The sequence below is a fragment of the Aythya marila genome (assembly GCF_965140915.1).
Source record: "Aythya marila genome assembly, chromosome: 12".
Taxonomy (NCBI): Eukaryota; Metazoa; Chordata; class Aves; order Anseriformes; family Anatidae; genus Aythya; species Aythya marila.
The window spans coordinates 11,529,890-11,543,078 of NC_139053.1; the positions used below are offsets into that span (position 1 = coordinate 11,529,890).

General features: G+C 39.6%; 1 protein-coding gene across 1 annotated transcript in view; it reads left to right on the forward strand.

Moving 5' to 3' along the window:
- The window catches only part of CHST8 (carbohydrate sulfotransferase 8), a 175,074-nt gene extending 171,251 nt beyond the window's left edge, over nt 1-3,823 (forward strand). Inside the window, exons 3-4 of the mRNA XM_082769701.1 lie at nt 247-284; nt 2,441-3,823. Of these exons, the coding sequence (XP_082625827.1) occupies nt 247-284; nt 2,441-3,589 (1,187 nt within the window). The 3' untranslated portion in view covers nt 3,590-3,823. The remainder of the gene's footprint in view (nt 1-246; nt 285-2,440) is intronic.
- The last annotated feature ends 9,366 nt before the right edge of the window (nt 3,824-13,189 follow it).

Genomic DNA, 13,189 nt, shown 5'->3' on the forward strand with positions numbered 1-13,189 from the left:
AAAAAATAATGACATTTAATCCCTTCCACAATTGCTTTGACATCTATAAAGAGTCCTTCAAAGGAGTGTTGTTGCTATGAGTTGCACATCAATTTAAATTCATCATTGGTCTGTATCATTGTACTAACAATAACTTCTATTTCTGTTTTCCTTTTAGTAACTGAGATGATACACACTGATATTAGTCAAGAAAAATTAAATTGTTTGTATTTTTAAGTAATGACTGTAATTTCTTTCTTTGTTTAGGGATAAAATATAACATGGGATTCCAGCAACCAAAAAAAGTAAGTTTCCACAAGTATATAAGGAAAATTGAATCCATATTCGAGTACAGAGTAAGGATAGAGATGGCTCAGATAACACTAGACTAGAGATGAAGCACTGAAATGGAATGATGCTTCAAAGCTTTGCCATGAAGTACAAATTTGCCTTTTAAAACATGAATTTTATAAGCTACACAACCTTAGTTTTATTAGTTTTTTTCCCCTAGACTGGATATTGCTAACAGATACTGTAAACTTTGCATATTAATATTGTGTGAAATCACACTGAGCAAATGAGTGTCTTGAGAGACACTTCAAAATAGGCTAAAGAAAACTCCTGGTGAAATTCCTCCATCTAGTGGCTGCTAGCACACTGACAGCAGCAGTGAGAGCCCACCGCAGCTACTCAAGATTTCAAGCTCAAGTGCAAAGTGTGCTAAGGAACAACTACACAGCTGGCAGCCAGTGAAATCAGTGTCAGTGGCTGACATCGCTCCATCTCTACAGTTCCTGCCTGACCTTCTGGATGAAGAGCTGTATTGACAGAAGACATTCAAATCATGGCATTTGAGTTTCACAGAAAGTGTAGGTTATCATCACCAGTGCTGTGAATATCTCGGACGTCTGAATTTGATAACCTTGAAATACATGCCACACCATGAGTAAATGAGTAAATGATCAAGTTTCTGCCACTATGAAAAGGGTAACAGATAGAACTACCATGTCACATCTTCTGTTTTACCTAGACAAAAACTTTAATACACCTTTGAATACTGAAAGCAACCTCTGAAGATAAGAGCAGAGTAGAACAATCATTCTTGACAGCTGAATAGGGCCTCGTGTAACAAATTGTCAGTTGGTTTCCCAGCCAGCACATCACACACCACCTCTACCTGAACAGCCAGCAAAACAGTTTAGAAACCAAAGTTCTGCTACAAAAAACTTGCACAGTACTCACGAGTTTTGTTTAATACTGATGTGTAGACTTCACTATTCTTCCAATATCTTATTTTTGAAGCCACTTAAACACTATTACGGAGCAAGTAGAACTGCAAAAATCTGAAGTTTACAATTTATAAGACATATAAATAAACATTAAGTGTTTTAGATAAGCAATATACATTGCACAGCTATATCTGCATCCTCTGTTGAAATATTCCCTGGGGTTTCATGTGCCATTCAGCTCCCAGGTGACTCCTCAAAACAGGAATGACAAGGAGTTACAATGTCCAGGACCCAACTTCAGTTGCAGAGGCACAGACTTGTAGACAGGGATTTAGTTCAGCTGCGTTGAGAAGCAGGAAGCAATGGAACATACGCGGGCTGTGTGCAGAACATAGTATCAGCCAGTGAGATCCACCTGATGAAAGAGACCAGGTTCCTGAAAGCCCGTACCATAGACTCACATGGCTTACTGCTTTCACTCCCCTACTCCCACTCACAGCTTCATTCTGACTCCTCCTTGCTGCTCATCAACTCTTAATTGCTCTGGTCCCAGACTCATCTCATTTATCTCCCTTTGGGTTCCCTATCCATGCTGCTTTCATCAAGTCCTCTGCCTCTCTACAACGCCTCCATCTTCTCACTGCAGCCCTTTTTGCTTCTTTCTTCCCACTCTTGCTCCCTGCCCGTCCTCACTCCAGAAGCACCATTACCTTCCCTCCCTCCCTTCAGCCCCGGAAGGCTTTACTCTGCGCACAATTGCCCTCAGTGCAAAGAGAGCCTACAGAAAGAGCGAGGGATGAGGGGGAACAAAGCAAATAAAACAGATGTGTGCTTTATTGGCTGTTTATTTATTTACTGTCTGTTTTAAAACAAACAACAAGCAGTCTGGAATAATTAAATAAGTCCTCAAAATATACCAAAATTTCCACAAGAAGTATTTAAGACAGCATATCTAAGACAAATATCAAAACCTAGGTGCAGGCACCACACAAAATATAGTAAAACCCAAATCTGGACAGCACTTTACCACCTCAGGCTCATCTCAGCCTTTGGATTGAACATAAGCACAGGGCAAGATAAGAGAAGTCGCTACCAGTGTGTGAGCACAGCACCGAGGACTCTCGGCAACGCACTCGGAGCTGTACGAATAGATCTACATTAAGTTGCACAAGCTGTTAATAGTGACAAACAGTTTCTCATTTAGTAACATCTTTCATCTATTTTTCCATCAGGACTGCGTTTCCAGCAATAACCGGGATAAAAGATTAAGAAAAAATACTGCAGATGGAATAGCGACGGTAAAGCTGAGCAGTTCATTACACCCAGCTGAAAACGTGCCCACTAAGCTTCAGAGCACAGACAGACGGCAAAGCAGCATAATGCTGGGGAAAGACTACGAACAGCAAGGTGAGGAAATTAATTCTATCAGGCTCCATAAACGGAGAAGGAGATTCGTAATTAAAAAGAGCCCGATCCTGATTTCCATGAACAGTTCCACTCTCAACTTGCCCACACTGAAATCCGAGGACAGAAGTAACAGCAAGTGGAAAACTCTCTATCAGATCCAAAGCAAAAGAAAGCAAATAATGAGGGAAACTTGTTCAAAGTACAAGAGTAATAATAGGAGAATAATCACTCCTTACCATGTTTCTAGAATATTTGTAGAAGATAAATACAGAGTTCTGTACTGCGAAGTACCAAAAGCTGGCTGCTCTAACTGGAAACGGGTGCTCATGGTTCTCAACGGGCTGGCTGCTTCCACAAAGGACATCCAGCACAACACAGTGCACTACGGAAACTACTTAAAAAGGCTGGATGGGTTTGATCGCAAAGGAATCTATCACAGGCTCAACACTTACACCAAGATGCTTTTCATTCGTGAACCTTTTGAAAAGCTGGTGTCAGCATTTCGGGACAAGTTTGAACATCCAAACAATTACTATCACCCGGTTTTTGGCAAAGCGATCATTTCCAGGTATCGTGTCAACGCCACCAAAGAAGCACTAAGGACAGGCTCTGGTGTCAAATTTAAGGAGTTCATTCAATATCTCCTGGACGTACACAGGCCAGTGGGTATGGATATCCACTGGGATCATGTCAATAGGCTTTGCAGCCCATGCTTAATAGACTATGACTTCGTTGGAAAATTTGAAAGTATGGAAGAAGATGCAAACTTCTTCTTGCACTTAATTGGTGCTCCACAAAATCTGACTTTCCCTAAATTCAAAGATAGGCACTCCAATGAAGAAAGAACTACCACTAAAATTACACAACAATACTTTGCACAGCTTTCTCCTTCTCAAAGACAACGGAGCTATGACTTTTACTATATGGATTATTTGATGTTCAACTACTCAAAACCTTTTGAAGATTTGTATTGATTTGAGAGCTGGGACGCTTCCACGATCACATCAGCTGAATTGCATAACAAATCCAGGTGGCTTCTGTTTATATACACTCCTCTGTTAGTAAAGAATTGATTGAAGAGCAGGAAAACAAACTCGAAACAGAACATAAATGGTTAGTGATGTTTACACCTTCACCTTAAATGCCTCCTTTTTCAAACCATTTTTCTATAATTTCTCCATGTGAAGTGTATGTATATACATGTGTAATACTATACGTCAGGGCTCCCAAATAAAGCACATAATTTTCCATGCTGGTGTGGCTTGTGTTTGCACTGGGAGGACAGTTTGAAATTGAATTCAATGCAGATGACAATTCTACCGTGAGGCCAATATTTTAAGTTCTTTACTGTTCATAAAAACAAGTCTTTGAAAGTTACAAGGTAGCAAGGAAAAAAATACACTAAGAAATATGTATGTTTCATCAAATTCTGCGAAGTACGAAGCCATACAATGAACAGGAATATTTGAGGTTGGTCATATAGTTATTTTCTCCTAAATTATGAATGTGAGGGAATGAATATGAGTATCAAACTATTCAAAAACATTGGTGAAGACAACTAACACTCAGTCACCATGCGAGTGCAGTATTAAACCAGATGTTGCAATTCAGGGAGAGAGGATGTGTTCTCCCCCTTCAGTATTTCCCTTACGGCAAATTCATCTGCAAGCAGATAAAATGCAGGCAAACATTTGCATCTTTATGCATGTTATTAAGATTCTTTTAATCCTTTGCATTAACATAAATCTCTGGTTTAATCTTTATAGTCACCAAGAGTATCACATCTTTCCTTTATAGTAACAAGCAGGAGTAAATGCAACTTCCTGTCCAACAGGATAATTCTTTTCTTTGCTGCAAACAATTACATTTGATGTCACGAGACGAAAATATTCCAGGTGGTGTAGTTCAGCTATTTGTTTTCTATACTTCATAGGAGACATTTTTATCTAGAAGAATTCTCCTGAGAATCAAATACCAGACCTTCTACTGCTCTTGTAAGTCTTCACACCAACTCTGTATATGGTATCCTTGTCTATATGTTCTTTAATCACTTGGAATAAATGATTTCATCATAAAAGTTGGAAGGCCATATTAGAACAAGTCTTAAACTCTACAGGAATGCTAAACTTGAATGCCTCAGTTATTTCTATAGTTTGCATTTTGCGACCAAGATCAGAAATCCACTAAAACCTACACTGTGCAAGCGTACAAACACCTAAGAAACAGCTGTTTCCAGATAGTTCTGTAATTACAGGACCAAATCAATAAAAATTTATTTATACAGTTTGTTTCATACATCACAAGTATTTACACCCCATGTCATTTTTGCTTTGTAAAACTTTAGTAGGGGGAAAAAACTGTATTGAGAATTTACTGACAAATGCTTCACATAACTGACATCAGGATTTCATTCCTACAAACCTGTTCTGCTCAGAGAAGAGCTGTGCATGTTAGGAAGGTAACAACTTGCACTGTTCCATGAAGCCAGTTACCGTTCCATTCCCTGTCTACCTCCTGCTCCTCATCACTGCCTTGCTGTTGCAGCTAGCCTAGCCTCCTGTCCTCCTTTCCACCCACTCAGATGCTCAATGTGTTCACATGACCAGGGAACAGCCTTTTCAAAGTAATTTTTTGTTAACACAAAGTAGGCTGGAGGCTACTCAACTGGGCTGTTCTGTCAGACAAGTACTGTTGATAACCTCCCTTAACAGATCACACTGAGGGATATTGAGGGGAAAATTAGGCACCTTGATCTCTTCTAGTGCAGAGGAGAGCATCTATTTTGATAGTGGTGGAAGGGTTTTTTGTGCATAGTCAAGAACACCACTGGGAATTTGAGTTATGCCATCCTTATTTAATGATATTAGGTGTTCTAAGAAGTGGTAGTACTAAGTGGTGTAATTTATTTACCTGTAGGTAAGGAAGCCACAAAGGCACCTAAACAAGGAACGGGTATAATACATATGTCAGCCCTCAGTTTATTTTTCAGAGTCTGATTTTATCAGGTACCAAAGCAGGATGGTCTACCAGGGCACAGCACGGTAGCACTGCTCCTGCATGGTAGCAATGAACTCACTCAAGCCAGCAAGTGAACTCCCACTGAGGGAAGAGCCACAGTGGCGCTTACTCCAGTACTGCTGCAGCAGAAGAGAACACGTAGGCTCATAGTTTAGCTCCACGATGTGGCCAAAGCAAAGCTAGAAAACATTTATATTCAGCCCTCTGCTAGTTTTAGAGACCTCTAAGGGAAATATTAAAGAATTTAAAACTACAGCTAGATTCATAGAGACCTGACTTTCTCCTCCTACTTCCTCCTCCCTCACCCCATGTTTTCACCTGAGTCTACATATGCAAACGAATGGGTAGAGCCACAAGGTCATGTTTACACCTAAAACACTTTGGTGGTAAATTCACACTAAGTGCTCACTGTATGAGTGGAGAAAAAAATACCCACAAAATTGCCTTTCTTATATCAAGATCTGATGCTTTTTCTACCCCCAAGTGCTTTTTCACTCCCCAAAGTCTATTTTACTTAAAAACCTGTACTAGTGCAACAGAAGCTAATGGCACTGGGGGGAGTAAAGTTTTTAATGACTAATGAAGATGTAGGTTTCGGCAAAATTTTATTTTAAACAATCATTTGTTAGCCCAAATAAAAATAGACTTAAACGATGTGTGTGGTTACAGCAGGCTGTGTGTAGGGAGAGGTGAATAACTTACAGAGAAAGTCCATTTTCATAGTTCAAATGCTCTCATTTTTGACAGACACACAGCATAAGAAAAGTCCAAACGCACATGCTGCTTGTACCGCACAGTACATTAATGCTTCGTTTCTTTGCACTGTATCTCCCATTTGGGCAACGCTATTACCGACAACAGAACCATGAGCACACATCACATAGATCCTTGTATAATTATCTACTTACATACACGCATACAAAGTACATGGAAAATCTGTGCAAATAAATTATACTAAAGGTATCTAACAAAACAAAAACTTTGGTGTAAGAATACACATATTAGTAGAAATATCTCCTCCATATATAAACTATAAAATGAATACAGGGAATATAAAACATTCATTGTCTATTAAACAGTTGATCTTTGTTTCTTTGTGCAATAATTACAAGTCAGGCCAGCTCAAGTAGTGCAACATTATCTGGAATTCTGGATAAAAAGTTTAATTATTGCTATTATAGGCACTGGTTACTGGAAATCACTGCATTGACAGACATTTTCTTCCTCCCAGCAAGAAATCACACAGGTAGCTGGGCACAGTCCAACCAAACACTTGGAAAAGCAACATAACCATGCAAATCGCAGCCTAATCTATTCACTTTAATTCCAGTGATACCAGAACAGCAGCATCTGCATGAAGCAGTAGGTTTTTCTTCCTCAAAGCACAACATGAGAGACAAGTCACAGCACAGCCTGCCTGAGCTGATATTGCTTCAAGGGATTATTTTCAGGTTGGCGTTATTTGTGGTGACTTCAAAGCCTCAGCAGGCACCTGCACACACTTAAACAATGACTTGGGAAGTGTCCCAGGCTTCATATGGCAAGATGCATGTAATTACTTTTCATCCCAAGAAGGCAGCTACTGGTTAAGAAGGGTGAGCAGTTTTCTTAGCTTTCAGCAACGGTGCCTACCAGACAAGCCTATAAACAGTCACCTCTAACGGCACGATATGCTGGAATCCAGTATGAGACAGATTTTACAACAGCTATACTCGTGACAAATGATACCTGCCACAGGTAAGTCGCTTTTGCCCAAATTTCTCAGACCTATCCATTCAAATAAAGGTGACGAAAATGAAACTGCCATGTGTCTAGCTGCATGTTTAAAGTTTTAAGAACGGCAGGCACAAGTTCCACTTTTCAATTAAATCCTCAAGTATGCAGAAGTGTTATATGCTGGAGCGGTAAGGACAAAACAGCATAGAACATACTGACACCAAACGGGAAAACAGACGTGATTAAGCCTTGCTTATTGCAACCACGCTATTTGGATAATGTATTAGGGAGCAACTAATACAGTTAATTGTGACTCATGCCAGAGAATAAAAGTTTGCTTTATGACTAGTCTAATAGAAACATTCAGCCTTTACAATTGTGTTTTCTGGTCTGGTTTAATAAAGGACTCCAAATAATTAGTTTAAAAATAACACTTTTGGAAGTCCCATGCCTACACCTAACTCAACGGACAATTAACTTACATGTAGAAAGAAGCATAGATATGCAACACCTTCCACGTGGGCAAGTCTTTAAATGTCATTTTCCAGGCAGGTTGTATCACGGTGAGTTTTACCCAGCTGTGAAAGTTCTTTCATGTTCTGCAATCAGCACCATTTTTGCCACCAGCTTTTTTTTGTTGTTGTTTTTTAAATAAGCTGAAGACAATTGAACAGAACTGCAGCGGAAATCAATTTTTCCATTACATACCTACCTTGTGTGAGACTTGAATTCTTCTATTACAATACTGCTGGCCTTATGTTTCCCATTCTGCTTTATAAGACTATCCGTGATGTTTTCTAGCAGTGTCATCATTTTTTCTTGGAGCTTAAAATTATGCTGTCAAGTTAAGAAAAATGAAAGAAGCTTTCACAATCCAACTTTTCCACAGTTACTCTCCCTATCTAGGATTCCTGTCCAGATTTATTTTCACTTAATACAGGAAATTTCCTCTCAACATATCCAAATATAAGTAATGTCACCAGCTGCAAAAGGTGTTAAGATTATGTTCAAGCAGAGGGAGCAGCAGCATGGGAAGCAATGGCCTAAGGCGACTGCATTATAAGAGCTTGTCCCAACCCATTAAACACTAGTGGAGGTGGCTCCTTTGCTAACAAATGAAAGCTCCAGGCTACAGTTCACCTTCAGATACAAAGATATAGACTAATGTACATTATGATCACAAGAACAAGTTATTTTATCATTGTTTTAAGTGTACATTCAGTCAGCATAACCATTTCTGGGTAGCACAACGTAGCCACAGAAGTCGCACAAAGGTGATGCCAGCCCGTGTACAGATGCACACACTGAAGACCATAGAGCACGGTTTTAGCTGTCTGTTTCTATAAAAGGTCAAACAGCTGAACTGTTTCTACAGTCTTCATTCACAACACTTGCACACCCAGTAGTAGTCATCGAGTATACTAATGCTTAGGGCAGGTAAGTGGGAGAGTTGGCCTAAAATTCATCAGGTCTAACTCAAGTCATCTGACTGATACTGGATCTTATTTCCTACAGCTGCTCTGCACATATCTCCCCATATCTGCTGCTGAGAAGTATTCAACTATTCCTCACAACAGTGCGATCATTAGAGCTTTTCCATGGCATTTCATTCACTGAAATCAAAGCCTTATTTTTAATTAATCTACAGCAACAGAAAGGGTCTTAGCCGGATGTGGGTTTTTTGTTTGTTTGTTTTCCAGTAATGTCTCCATTTATATCATAAAAGGAAACTTAATATCACAAGTCAGTCAACACAGCACAGGAAATCTGAACAACTGAAAGTAGATAGAGCAAGAGGCTACAATATTTATACAGTCTAACATGAGAGTCCTCCACTGAAATCCATACAGACATGAATCTTGCCCAAGTGACACTGCATATACTCATCAAGGTGATGCTGTCTTTATAAATCATGCATACAGTGACCATTTCAAGCAGTGCAGAAAGTGCAGCAGACATGAGACAGGTTATCAATCTGACAATTTATCCATGTTTATCTCTGCACAAAAGGATTTTATTTTTATCACATAAGATTAGTCTGAGAACTTCATTAGATCATTCCACCAAAATTGAACATCAGGTGCATATTACAGTCTGTGGAGCCCAGTCATTAACAGAAGTATTTACCTCGGAGCTCTTTCATGAGGAGATTCAAAAATAGCTATTTGGAATGAAAAGCAGAGCCTAGCCATACTTGACCAAAACTCACTGCTCAAAAGCATTCAAGAATGAATTGTAATGAATGAGTTGTAAAATCAATTTTAGTAAAACACAAGAGAAAGGGATAGTATATACAACCTGAAACTCCAGTGATTTGATTACAGGAAGGGCAAAGAAACAAAATACAAGGCCAGCAAAATTCTATTAAACCCTGTTAAAAAAGGAACACTCCACATTTTTATTTCTGCCCTACTAGCTCTAAAATAGCATCATGACACTGACCTAAACATTTTGCCCAATGCTAACTGGACCACCATTACCCAGTTGCTCTGGAGTAACTGAGTTGAACAGAAAAACAACTTGCTAAAGCTGTATCTAGGTAAAGGCAATTGTGAAGATGGTAAGAAAAAAATAATTCAATCAATGCCAAAGTGACAGCAAGTTGAGTCAACTTGTTACAGTCAGGCTAAACAGGCTGCAATACCTCTGACTGCACAGGAGAGCCCAACAGAGTCAGTAACATTGCCATTTTGGACTAGCAAGACACTGAAGACAAAATTCATCTCACACTGGAGGTGGTACATACTCAGAAGTGTTGCATCTCTGATGAAACTTATTTCTAAATGAATGGGTTTTCATTGGTATCTGGACACTCCAATTAACTTAAAGGGCTTTGTAGTGACAGTTTAATTCAGTGACAAATGAGTTCAGTTACACTGGTGCAGTGCAGTTGAACCCTTGCCCCTTCCCATGGAAGATGCATTTTTAGTTATTTTCCAGAAAGCTGCATTACCCAGAAAGGTCCCAAACAGCATATGCCAAATTTCCATTTTCTACCTTTTCCACAAGAAGCTATTTCTCCCTCACTGCTTACATAAACTAAGAGAAACTGATATCCAAAATTACTATAAGGACTTGTTCTGAACACCATCTCCCATTCCCAAGCATGGGAGAAGCTTCAACCTCAGAAATAAGTTTCCTTGCAAATACATCTGGTTTGGCAAAACAAACTGGAGTAACACCTTCCAAAACTCTGGGCTCCCCAATCCAACTGACTTTCATAGAATGGTTTGGGTTGGAAAGGACTTCCAAATATCACATAATCCCTACCTCCTGCTATGGGTAGGGGTAGGAACACCTCCCACCAGGTTGCTCAAAGCCCCATCAAACCTGGCCTTGAACACTACCAGGGATGGGGCACCCACAGCTGCTCTGAGCAACCTTTTCCAGTGCCTCACCACCCTCATAGCGAAGAATGTCTGTACGTCTAATCTAGATCTACCCTCTTTCAACTAAAAGTGTTAACCCCCCATCCTATCACTATGCACCCTTGTAAAAAGTCCCTCTCTGGCTTTCTTGTGGGCCCCCTCTAGGTACTGGAAGGCAATTATAAGGTCTCCCTAGAGCCTTCTCTTCTCCAGGCTGAACAACCCTAGGTCTTTCAGCCTATCTTCATAGGAAAGGTGCTCCAGCCATCTCATTGCCTTCATGGCCCTATTGAACTTGCTCCAACAGGTGTGTCCTCCTTATGCCGGGGGCACACAGTTTAACATGAGTTATAAATATATGACCTGAAACAGGTCTGCCTGCCTTGAAAGTCAGTGTTCATAACATGGACACACATCATTTGAGCGCAATTAACACCTGTGAAGATACTCAGCCTCGCAAACCCAAGTTTGTGGAAGAAATGCTAATGTGAATTCAAGTATATACATCTGCACTTCAGTTCTGCCTTCACTGACTGTTTGATTGGTAATTAAGGCATATTTGGTTCCAGAGATATAGGAGAAAAAACTCAATTCCCAAAGGAAGACATCAAATCTAAGCCCAAGGTTATTAATCACACTGCCACTAATTGTATATAAAGTATTTTTACCCCCTCCAAATTTTTTTTTCTTTAAATATTATGGGATTTTAAATATGTCACAATATTCTGGATATCTTGATTAGATCTCCTTTAATATACTGCCTCAATAATTTGTAATTTATTTAACACCACTATAAATCTCACAGAAATGAAGAACTCTTACTAATCATTAAGATTAAGTAGAATTTTTAGCCTGACTAAACTAGCAACACAATTTGATAAGGAGGATTTTTTTTTTTTTTTTAACTGCCTTTCTTTTTTACTGCCTTCTTGTAATTAAAGTTTCAACCAGGGTCCCATTAGGCTGATACTGCTCCTCCTGTGAATCAGATAGACCCTCAAGTCTTCACATTTTCAGAGTTAAGTCTCACTGGTAACTAACATAGGGGAAGATTTTGACTAAATCAAATGAGAACTCAAAGATTAAAAACCTAAGGAATTTTGCTCCTCATTGACACGTAATAAATTTTCTACATCATTTCCCCCCAGTCCATCAAGATCACATGCCCTCACAAAACACCACTTTACAAGATTACTTTGCAGGGAAAAGTAGAAACTTGCACCTGTAGCCCCTGCATTCAAGTCAGGTAGCCAAGAAAGGAACCAGGCCCACTACAGACGCCCTCATTCAGTGGTCCCTTAAGATGGTGCAGAACCCTTGCCAAGCAGGAAGCCAGTTACAGGCCAAAAGGAGGAGAAGGGCACTGCAGAGCCCCTGGACAAAGGAAGAAATTGCTTCAGAGAAGTGTTACAGGGTCCACCCAAAGGGAGAACACACTACCACGCCTTTGGGCAGCTCCACCAGGACTGGTCCTGCAGCAGCACTGCTTTGTGTTCCTCTCAGCTACAGAGGTTATTTTTCCTGGTAAGACAGATGGATACCTGGATACAGGCAATGACAGAAAGTGATGCTACTACCTTAAAAATATGTAATAGCTTGGTACGTAGCTTTTAAAAATATATAAGGAGCTTTTATCAAACATCTTGAAACAAGCACCACCTTTAATCAAAGAAAGCTCTTCAGCAAGCACTAGATTAAAAAGGATACTGTACCTTTTACCCTATTCAGTACCATAACAGCATGAAATCTTGCAGTATTTACCATGAAACAGGAACATCAGTGTGTACAGCATTTGGTCAGCTATGGAGTTTACCATCACTGGTTTTGTTGACTTTCTCCAAAGGACTGAATAACTAATACTGTTGTAAGAGACGGTCCAGACAAAGGGAAAGAAAATCAAAGCACCAAATGGAAAAGAGGTAGAAATCCACCCATACCAGCTCTGCATGCAAAGTTAACTTCCTGCTTAGAGAAAGGTTCTCCCTTTTATTCCCTTCTGAAGAATTCAGTATAGCTTACTGCCAAAGGCAAGATTTCATACTCAGTAGAAGAACAATTCTGATGCTCTATAGGCAGTCTTACGTAGCTTGTCCCAATATATTTCTATTGCATCCCGATGCCTGCCTGTAACATCAAAGGATAAGGACGTTTAATTATATAGGTGATCTGGTGACAGAAGGGTACAAACTAGCCATGTAAAACATCTTGCTGCAGTTTTAATATCTGCAGACCTCTATATTCCTATTTTGGAAAGATAAAATACCTTGGTGGGGAAAAAATGATTGTAAGATCTACTTAAATTCCTTGACCGGAATTATTTAAAGTTTGGCACTTCATAAAGGTATTATCCAGCAAACAAACACGAAATACCTTTAAGAAAATAGCCTGTTCTTTCAGAAAGAAGAAAGTGACAAAGGATGCTGCCTTCATTTGAAAGTACAACACTAACCACAAGAAGCTTAAGTAACTCCC